This window comes from Aplysia californica, unplaced genomic scaffold, assembly GCF_000002075.1.
Source record: "Aplysia californica isolate F4 #8 unplaced genomic scaffold, AplCal3.0 scaffold00461, whole genome shotgun sequence".
NCBI classification, from domain to species: domain Eukaryota; kingdom Metazoa; phylum Mollusca; class Gastropoda; order Aplysiida; family Aplysiidae; genus Aplysia; species Aplysia californica.
In genome coordinates, this window is record NW_004797731.1 from 446,132 (window position 1) to 457,775 (window position 11,644).

The 11,644-nt window shown below is 39.9% G+C and overlaps 1 protein-coding gene across 1 annotated transcript; it reads left to right on the forward strand.

The window, feature by feature from the left end:
• The first annotated feature begins 224 nt into the window (after window positions 1–224).
• Window positions 225–11,199, forward strand: LOC101857815. Its single transcript, XM_005105275.3, has 4 exons — window positions 225–330; window positions 1,587–1,803; window positions 3,900–5,129; window positions 6,698–11,199. The coding sequence occupies exons 2-4, from the start codon at window positions 1,695–1,697 to the stop codon at window positions 7,969–7,971; spliced, it is 2,613 nt and encodes an 870-aa protein (XP_005105332.1). The 5' UTR covers window positions 225–330; window positions 1,587–1,694; the 3' UTR covers window positions 7,972–11,199.
• The last annotated feature ends 445 nt before the right edge of the window (window positions 11,200–11,644 follow it).

Sequence of the window (11,644 nt, forward strand, 5' to 3'; positions counted from 1 at the left end):
TTATTATTATTGTTATTATTAGCCTAACAAAACTGTATTCTAAGTCTAAGCCAAATTCGGAATGTGCAAGGATCTCGACAGAACCTTTCTAAAATAAAAGGGAATAAGCTAAAAACATTAATTAATTTTTAAAAAATAAATTAAGTATCGGGTTTTTCGATTAGTGTAAAAATAGATCTAGTTAGGGGACTTCCCCTCTAGGAAAAACCGGAAAGGAAGTTTGCCCTGGCGGTCTCTGGTCCTTGCAGCCTGGCAGTAACAGTGCAATACATTTCTAGATCTTTCTCAGCAACAAAACACGTCCAGATTATCCATTGCAAACCGTTTAATGTGAGTTCTGATTTATACAGTTTCTAGTAGAGCACTCTCAGAGTTTTGTGGGATGTTGTGTAGTTCTGTGGATAAAAAGAATAGCAATTCTAGGCTTTTAGCCGAGGGAGCCGTACGCATAGCCACTTCGTAAATTAAAAAAAAACAACCAATAACAACAGGACGCTGTAGTCTGGCCAGCTTGTGTTTTGAGAGTGAGAGTAAGTTGAAGGTTCTAATCTAGATCTGCCATGTCAGTCTGACGGGAAGAGAAAATTTCTAATTACATTTTTAAAAAAAAAATTTTTTAAATTGCCGACACCATATCGACCAGAGGCCTATAGAAGGTCAGCCTGTACTTCTAAAGCAAGGCAGAGTTTTTAATAATTTATCTAAACTTCCGAGTGGATTCCCCACTTGTTGAGGAGCCTGATCGTGATTGGTCTCAGTTTCATTCCTCTTCTTTAACTTTGAATAGTTATAGGGCCTACCCTACGGATTTAAAGAAATTAAATATTCTGTGTTAAGTTAATTATTGTTTATGTCCTGAATGAAATACATTGATCAAAACAGTTTAATTTTTTGTTGCTTCTCCTGAAAAACTTGAATGGCATTATGTTGAATAACGGTTTTCATCCTATACAGCCTTATGAACTTTTATATTTGTCTAGAGAGTTAAATGACACAATAAAAGCACTTCCCAATGCAGAATATATTACGGCTTGAGAGCTATCTTGAAGAGGAGTACAAAAGCCGCCCACCCCAAATTGAACAACAAGTAAATGTCTTATGATATATATTAGAAGAGAAAAATATTTTTAAAATAAAGAATTATCGATGTATAGGTGCATATTAAATAATTAAGTTTATTGACAATTAAATTTTTCGAATAGATATATTTTTTAAGTCAGACCTATATATTGAAAGCTAATAGTTTTCAAATAAACATTATATTGTGTAAATGGTTTAGTCACATTTTAAATTGCAGGAATGCGAATAGCTGTAGCCTATTATGCAATATAGTGAATATAATATATATTCTTTTCAAAGTTGCAATTACAAATATAAGCCGTAGTATTTTGTACTAGACTGAATTATCATAAACAATCTTTTTAAACAAATTTAACTAGTAAATAGCTTGTCAGTCTGTAAAATTACGAGTAAGTGATGTTTCGTAAAAAATTTAGGTAAAGAGTAGCAACTTCTTTCCAGTTTACTCTGAGGTGTTTGTAGAAGTCAATCTGAATTTACTTCAACTGCCTGAATCTCTTTTTCAGTGATGGTAGCCGGAACCACTGGTTATTCCCAGGAGGAGCGACACAAGTGACGAAAGTATGTCTAGATTGTATAAGTGAGAGATTCATTGAAGAAAATCTGAGAGAAGCATGGATACTTTCCTACAAGGCAGTCTCACTAGACTCATCCATTTCTGTTTCCTTGCTGTGAGAAGTTTTTTCTCCAGTTGGACTAAACGTTCTCAGATACCTGCAGCATGTGAGTATTTGTATAAAGAATGAAACTGGGAGAGGCAAATGTGTTATTCCATTGGATGAATTAAGATAAACAGATGGGTGAGACGACGATGATCTCGATGATGATTTTTGTTTTGTCTCCTTTATGGATATCTTCGAGCGAGAGCGAGGCTCTTCTTCGGCTCCATTGTCAATATGCTTAGCTGCACCTCCACTCGTCCAAATAATCCCTTTCAAATTGCCATTGTTCCTGGACATTCAAATATATGTTTGACATCCTCCTTTTCATGGCTGCATCTTCGGCAACGTGGGCTGAGGTCTTCATTTACAAAGTTCTTATACCATCTTAAGCTCCAATGATGGTCCGACCTCAGTCTCGCTAGCCCAACCTGGTCCCAGCGACATGTGATATTTTGTTCCCGCTTATAGGAGTACTCAGAATACACATTTTCCATGTGCTGGTACTTAGCTCTGTATGGTGGGTCTCCGATTTCCCTCTTTATCTTTGGAAAGACTCCTCTGTATGTTGATGGTAGTCTGCCTCCTTCAATCTCTCTGGCTTCATTAGCAGCCTGGTCTGTTGCCTCATTTCCTTCTATTCCAACATGGCTTGGAATCCATTGGATTTTTATTGTGGCCGTGGCTTCACTGAACTTGCTGCGCAAATCATTTATATCCGAGCTGTTGCCCAGCTGTCCCGTGCAATGCAGAGGGACTGACTGTCAGTCAAGATCAGCACATTGGTTCTAATGTGGCTATTGTCAGCAATCCATTGTGCAGCAATCTCGATGATGATGATGATGATGATGATGATGATGATGATGATGATGATGATGATGATGATGATGATGATGATGATGAGGAAAAGAAGAAGAAGAAGAAGAAGAAGAATAAGAAGAAGAATAAGAAGAAGAAGAATAAGAAGAAGAAGAAGAAGAAGAAGAATAAGAAGAAGAAGAAGAAGAAGAAGAAGAAGAAGAAGAAGAAGAAGGAGAAGGAGAAGGAGAAGAAGAAGAAGAAGAAGAAAGAAGAAGATTTGATTAATTTCATTTTTGATAGGGAATGGGGTCAGTTTAGGGATTTAGTGGGGAGGAAGGGGGGGGGGGGGGATATGGGCGGTGAGGAGAAAGATTCACTCTGACTTTATTTTGCAGTGTATTTTCTTTTAAGGCAAGTTTTTATTTCTTGATGTAGATCTAGAATCTATGCTGCTTTTGTTTTTCATTTAACTAAAGGTTAAAAACCATTTTGCTTTTACTACGTGTCTTATTCTCACTTTTATATGTTACGTGTTTGACCTCAAGTTTCAGTATCATCTGACTTATTAAAAAGTAGGGTATAGTTCCTTTTAATTTCATTTATATAGCCGCCAGCTTCTGTGACCAAGACAGTATCAAGCAATGGCAGTGTAGCTTTTAGGTTGGTGTTAATATCTGGGCTGTTTCCCGCGGGAAATCATAGCTAAGAAACCTGTTACTGGTATTGTTTTTAACATTGATGAAATACAGTTGAACCTACTGTAACGGGCAACTGTCCAAGATAATCCCTGGTGCGAACACCCACTCCCCTCCCTCCACCTCCCGCGTTTATCTTATTTTACTTGTTATTATAACGACACTGTGCAAGATGTCCACATGTCTAAGAAAATCATTCTTTTTCTCGACATTGAGTGGCCATCTTGGACTTTTTCGAGTGTTCCCGAGTTATTCCATGTTGGGTTATGCATCATGCATGCCATATTGTGACTGACTTATATTTTCTAAAGGGAGGAATGGAAAGTGGTGCATAAGTACATGTAGTTCATTTTACTCTCTGACATGTTTGATGATTTATGGTATTTTAAAAAATGAATATCAACTATAATTTCAGCTATTAATCCTAATGACCATAGCTCACGCCTGAATGTGCTCTGCCCCTTCTGTGCATGGAAATGCTTTATAAAAATTCTCCTCTTGTGGAAATTGAACTCAGGTCTGCTGCTCACGATGGTAAAGGGCCAAACCGCTACATCATAGAGACCTATAAGGCACAGGGAGCCAGGGCTCAAAACGTTAATCCATATAGATTCCTTGTAATTTATCAGACTGCTGATAATCATATCGTATCTGAACTCCTCAGACGTAGCTCAGACACAGATCTGTGTTGGGGACGAACTGGACTTACACCATGATCTCGTATTCTGCAGAAAAAACCAAGGGCATAAAAGCTTTACACCAGTGTCAGAATTCGACATCAACTGTTTGCCTGCAGGTTTTAGGGAGCAAGGTGTTCTTGATACCATCAGACTTCTAGAGAAGCTCACTGTCCTAGTGAAGACTAAAGTCGTCAGTAAACACAGACCCTCCAGGGACCGTCATGAATGCTATAGAAATGTAGAAGGTTTCCCAGAGAGCGGTAGCGGCTGGTTGTGGAGTCCTCAGAAATGCAAATTCTACACCGATGTTCCGTGTGTATGTATGTCATGCATCGACAGAGGCAATCCTACCCTGGAGTGGGGGGAACTGCGAGTGTATACAGCGAAGCATGTTGTGTTTGATGACGCAGAAGCTTACGGAGCTGAGTTGCGCTTGTTTTACAACAATGACGACACTTTGGAGACTGTAAGAACTCTGTCAGGGGTCAGTGTAGATAGCTCTGACTCTGGTGGTGATATGTGTGAACTAGTGGTCGTCACACATGACAAGAACCTGTGGGCATATGTCACAGAAATCATTAGCTACGCCTACAATACGAAGTCAAAATTTACAGAAAGGTCGGAGGCTGCTAATGACGAATGTGAACGAACTGAGCTAAATAATAATTTGGCTGTTATCATTTCCCACCCTCACGGCTGCAATAAACAGATTAGTGTGGGCAGGTGGCTGGATCGGAAAGTGGTGCGAACTGATGGAGGGTGTCTGGAGTGGGTTCAGTACGTCTATAACACACCCACATGTCCCGGGTGTAGCGGGGCTCCAGTATACGTTGTGGGTCGAGAGGGCTGGCGAGTGACTCAAGCCCCACACAAGGGTGCGCTTGACTTGGAGAAAAGGACAAACATCAGTGGTGTGGGTTTGGAATGGAAGCAGTTGAAAGAGAATGACACTGCTTCAGCCGGAGATGTGGGCGCTGGTGATGGTGCAAGCCGTAACAGCTCAAGGGGAAATGTGATCTCTGTTGATGACGGTGCCGATGATAATTTGAGCGATTGGGATTTCATTGATTCAGTTTTCGGGTTGCACAGGAAAACAACTGAACTGGATCTTTATTGTGCAAGTTCTGCGATGGCACTCTCTCCAAGTTCCTCCCAGACAGATACAGGTTGTGGATACGAGACCAACTCCTGTTCCATGAATTTTGTTGCTACTGGTGAGTGCATGGTATACACGTACTTGTTGGTGCATCATCATCATCCTCATCATCATCATCATCATCATCATCATCATCATCATCATCATCATCATCATCCTCATCATCATTGTAAGTACGAAAAGAAGAAAAATAGTAGATGGAGACTAGGAACTAGGAAATTTCTGAATTTTAATAAAACAATTTTTTTAAAAATGTTTGACATTTTGCCTTTTTGATATTCATCAAGAAGGTTATATAAAATACAATCATCGTCGTCGTTATCATCATCATCATCATCATCATCATCATCATCATCATCATCATCAGCCTTGTTAATTCCTGTGAGGTATTTTATCCCTGATAAATATGGGGATTAATATTGTTATTATTACTATTTCTATTTTTACTGTTTTTTGTCTGCCTCCTTGCTGTGGTGCTACCTGCTCAAACTGTCGCTTATGTCCTGCTCACATCTTTTTCCTTGTCTTCCCCTTCCTCTTTTGCATTCCACTATGACTTTCATTGTGAACGATTTATATGCCTGCACGTGTGTGTGTGTGTGTGTGTGTGTGTGTGTGTGTGTGTGTGTGTGTGTGTGTGTGTGTGTGTGTTTGTATGCATATGTGTTTGATATGTGTGTGTGTGCATGCTATTAATGTGTGTCTGTGCGCGCTACGAGTATTATATAAATTGTGTTATTGTTTGTATGCATGCGACCACGCGCGCTCGCTCTCGCTCTCGCTCTCGCTCTCGCTCTCGCTCTCGCTCTCGCTCTCTCTCTCTCTCTCTCTCTCTCTGTGTGTGTGTGTGTGTGTGTGTGTGTGTGTGTGTGTGTGTGTTCGTGTGTGTTTTATGGGTGTGTATGTCAGTGTGTAACATTTACATTTCCGCTGGTAGCTGAGATGTTTGCCCACTTATTCATAGTAGAGACTGAACCAAAACTTCTTGAAAATACTATTTACTCTCACACAAACGTACACACATGCATATTATTAACCATACACACATATAATATAATCAACTGCTCAGTTTAAGACTCTGCCATGGGCCATTGGAAAAATGACATAATATGACGCAATATTACACTGAACAGTCGATATGCAAGCACACACCGACCGTCTGTCTGTCTGTCTGTCTGTCTGTCTGTCTGTCTGTCTGTCTGTCTGTCTGTCTGTCTGTCTGTCTGTCTGTCTGTCTGTCTGTCTGTCTGTCTGTCTGTCTTCTCTAACATTGTGTCTATGGTACTTGGAAGGCAAAACTGTGTTTTGTAGATCAGACTGTCCTTCTGTATCACCCCTCTGCTGTTTCTTTCCAGGTAATACCATTGTCTTTCCCTCTTTCCAATGACTGGCATGGAAAGGAAGTCCTGCCACCTAACTGAAGTGGCCATTATTGCCTGAATGTGCTGAGCACACAATTCAAAATGTCCATGATCATGTGGATGTGCTGCTCCCTAATTTAAGCTTTGACATGCATTACATGTACCTAAATTGACCTCATCATTCAGTGACTATACCGATAAAACATATCGTAATTAACTGATTGATTAATTGATTAATTGATTAATTTTTCTATTGAATTTTCAGCTGAAATGACGGATTTGCATCGCGACTTCAGGTATTGTGCCTCGAACCCTAGCCATTCTACGTTTATTCCTTTCCCTAACTTTTCACCGGAGCACCTACCCCAAACTTACAAAGAACTTTTCTCCACTATTCAACACCTCGGGAACATAACAGGCAGGGTGCGGGCGAGCCTTGTGTCTCCACAGAGACCCATACATTTCCCCCATGCGTGCCTCTCACAACAACCTAGCGTCGTCCTTCGTTTCGCCACGGGATGGTTGCAGTTGTTGGATGGCTACAGTGGGGTGGGAATCAAACCTTGCCCCTGTGTGAGCTGTCACTATGGGCCAGAGCCCTTTATGAGTTGGAGAGGGTTTGTTTTGAGAACTGCTTGCCACGTCGTTTTCAACGATGAAGAGGCTTTACGTTGCGCCGTTGATTTCTGTTATGACAGCAGCGATCTTTCAAAGGTCAAAACTCTTCGTGGTGTGAAGGTCATTCGACGAGATGAGGAGGCTGACCTGGTTGACTTATATGTAGTCACACATGACGTCCAGTTTGCTGAGAAACTACGCCATGACATTCAGATGTTTTCGCTCCGAATTCATGAGATGAACCGAACTCTTGCAGTTGTGGCTCCGTTTTTGGTGGTCATCGTGTCCCACCCTCACGGCAGGAGCAAGCATGTGTCCATCGGTTTAACAGTGATGGATGAAGCTATTGAAACAGACAAGATGCAGCAAGCTGCAGTGGAAGGAGGTACATCCGCCATAGAGGCACCAAGTCATGGACAGTTCGACTCATCGCCTGCTTCACAGATTGCAGCTTGCCCACTGACAGAATTACCCTCAGCTTTACAGCAGACTCCAATTTGCTCTCTGTCACATTTGACCAACGATGCTTTCGATACGCCAACGGCCATGAACTGCATCAGGAATCTTACTGATAAGGACAGTGAACAGCTCAAGTTGATGCCCCAGCCTAGATTGAACCCGTCTTCATCTATTTGTGTGGAAATCCCATTCAAAAAGATAACGAGCCGAGCGATTTTGCCGTCATCACGCCAAACATCCCCTGGCAACTCATCGCAAGCACAGAACAATTGTACCGCCAGTTGTCATGGTTACGTCCCTTCAACTGAACCTCCTCTCTTCTCCAAACCGGTGAAGTACTATGTGGTTGATTCGTGCCGAGGCAGCTCTGGTGCACCCGTCATGGTTGTCAAAGGCAACGGTCTGATATGTTGGCCTATGACCCATGGACGGGACCAAAGACAACACTGCCTAACAGAATAGTGGGGAATCTAAATCTATAGTCTACTTAACTAGTCTCTCTTGTTACTTCATCAGTGATTGTGGAAACTAGGTCATCTTGTTTGAACACAGTGAATCAATTTGGATAATATATTAGGCTGAAGTTCATATTTGTTTTAGGGTGTGTTTTAGTGCTTTAAGCTTTTCTTTGAAGGCTTTTTAGATGATATATGCCAAAGGAAATTAAACAAATTGTGTTTATAATGGAAAAAATGGCCCAAAAATGGTGGCCATTTGGGATTCTTTAATATTGTTCGGGTTTTTTTTTGCTTATGGCTTTTTTGTTTTTTTTTAACTCAATGAATTGAAACTTAGCAGGCAGACAGGGCCTACTGCAAGACATGAATAAAAAATGAATAGAAGATCTTTTTAATCAAACAATTATTTTGATTTTTACACGATAAAATCATAATTGTTTTTTCTACAATACAATTTGCATTCTAAATTATTTCCCAAACACTTTCAGCATTCAAAAAGGAAAACTCTGACACGACAGATTGTTCAATGTAAAGTTTAAAAAATAAATGAGGAGTAATTCTGCCAAGTGTGAGCTTATTTGCTTGAAAAACAAAAAAGTTATTAGTATAAGTGTGTCAAAAAACTCAATTTTGAGAAAATAGCCGATGAAGATAAAACCAATAATGAACTACCTATTGCACATGTCAAGAAAGCTCGATTATTGCTATTATCGAAAGCATTTTCGAATTGTTTTCAAATGCCAAATGATAAAACAATGGTTTAGGAATGCAAATACGAGCAAATCTAAAATTGTCCCCAATATGATTGTTTAAAAAAATCAGCACATGTCAACTTTCATGGATTTCCATGAGGGATATTTAGATGCATCTGTGAATGCTTTCCAATAATTTCCAATATTTCCAACAATTGACTTAATCTTACAATGTCATTTCCTGTACTATTAGAGTTGATGGCAAGCACAATTAATGCAAGGCTCGATTAATGTTTGAAGTCGGCACTGGTCTCTTGGGTGGATTCAGTGCTAGAGACAACGTCATGGTGGTAAAAGTGCAGGGTGCTATAGATAGATCTTTTGACTTGTGCTTGGATTTTACTATCTAGTATATTGTGTATAACATTGTGTACCGTGGGGGCAATTTTGGCCAGTTTCGGGACTTCTTTTAAACTCCATGAGGATTTTTCAGGAGACCACTTAAAATTGATTTAGGCATAGTCAGTGTTAGACTTAGACTTGAATGTAAGTCTTTGATCATTTTTCAAGTCTGAAATGATTGGTAACAGTAATGCCAGAGATTGGTAAGCACACACATACACACACACACACACACACACACACACACACATACACACACACACACACACACACACACACACACTCACACACACACATACACACACACATACAAATACAGCCATTTCACAACAAAGAGGTAAAGTTGTTCCTGGTGATAACAAAAAATATCGTTTCTGCTTCGTTTTCGAGATAGAAGAGGAAGGTAAGGAGACAGAGGCCAGTACTGCTGTGTGGAGGATGATTGTTTTGGGAATACAAAAAGGAAGCAGATAATCTGGCATCTTTGCTGGAAAGAACAGAAGAACGTTCGACTAGATATGCACTGACACAATCAGTAGAAAGACCCTCAGCGGCATTTTTGAGAGTGAAACGGAGCATCAATGTACATGTCCGGAATGCAGGGGTGTTGCTTCCTGAAACAATGAACAATGAACAATTTCAAAAAGGAAACAAAAGAAAAAAAAATACTCACTGATATTACAAGTTATCCATAAAATTGTCACTGAACAACCTACAAATAAGACAGTTGAAATAAGGGACATAATCGAGACATATATCCAAACATATTACATGCTATTTTAAAGTTTCTTCCCTTTGTCATGTAACGGGAGTAATGCTGAGCCCTTCGCGTGACTTGGCACATGAGGATCGACCTTGGAGTAACTATGATGATCGACTCTCCATTGCAATAGAGCTCGGGTTGGAGACAACGAACTAGCGTCTGTGGTCTAATTGTTAGGCTCCTCAGTGTTGTTCCCAGGAAACAGCAGCAACCAGCAATGGTCTGTTTGTAAAACTGTCTGCATTTGTATAATGTTACGTATTCGGTATTTTTTTTGTATATATGTTATAAAAATGTATTTGTGGGTTTAAATAATGTATTTTGTGTATTATGCTTGCCTTTGTAATCCAAATTTTCCTTCGGGGTTATGCTTGCCATTGTAACCCAAATTTTCCTACGGGGCCCAATAAAGTGTAATTTATTTGCTATTTTTTAATGTATCTAATGACTTCCACTCTCCAAAGATTTATACTATTTGACCTATTTGAATAAAATGAACACCAAACTGTGTAAAAATGGATGATCTATGCAATACACTGCTGTTTGATTATAAGTTATAGATATGATGGTTTTGTTGGAGTTTTGTAGATTTTTGCTCTGAATGTCAACAACACGAACATAATATGCCGTGCTTCAGCTGAACTGGCGTGCCGTATACAATTACATGTCGCTACCTTAGAACTACACAGTTCTAGTTCTATATGATATTTTCTTGTCGTTTTGAGACTTTACTAAAACTATGAGGTCAGAAACCACATTTTAATGTTCTATCTGCTGTATCAAAATCGTAAGATTATTCAGAGTCGTTATCAAGATATTCAAAGAATTGCATTTGAAAAAACGTGACATCTTGTGAAATTCAATGTTTTTTACGTTAAATTTCTCAAAACTATGTGTGGTACTGAGCAGATTGAACCTTGTAATTCTAAAGTTACGATGTACATGTACTAAGACTTAAGTATACTGGTATTACACATGTCTTTTCGGCGCCTTCTTAAACTTCGAACGTGCAGTGTAGGCTACTCCTTAGAACTGCTGATGTCCATTTTCCAGGAAACCGTAGTCTCTGGTGGCGTCGGTAGCCTAGTGCGCACTAGTGGTTATAAACAGGCTACAGGACCTGAAATCGTAAGATTTCGGGTTCAACAAGGGATCGAGCCTCAGCTCGGTCCGACGTTGGGTCTGTGTGAAAGGCTCTTTCTACAGGAATTTCCTCTTTGACTCTAAATGAGGATAACCTAATAAATTATAGTGTTGACAGGGGTATTGAACCTACACCATTTCATTTTCATTTCTACTGTCTTTGTTCAGTTGGGTTGCTTAATCCACCTCTTTGTTTCAGCCGAGGCTGCTGTCATAAAAAGTTAAAGGTGAAGAGCAAGGATTTACTTTCTCTTTTGTGTGTGTGTGTGTGTGTGTGTGTGTGTGTGTGTGTGTGTGTGTGTGTGTGTGTGTGTGTGTGTGAACTCGATGTAATAACACATGGAACAAGTAAGTAAAAAAGACAGACTGAAACAACAGATGGGAAGAAAAGAAGTAGGTCCAACTATCGGCACACTCCAATCACGACCATGTGGCCATTCATGAATTTACAATTTACACAGAAGCAGAACAAAGTGGTTGTACATTTAGGCCTACAGATAAACAGATCGGAGATGACTAGTGAGAGATATTTCACTCGTCAGCTGGCCCCTCTTCGCATTATGTTTTTAACGCGAGATCGGTGACGCAGTGCCTCGAAACTATGTCACGCCGTACATTTCATAGTCTGTTCCTCTCAAAGTCACTTCCCCTTGTTATTTCCTACAGGGACAGAAGGA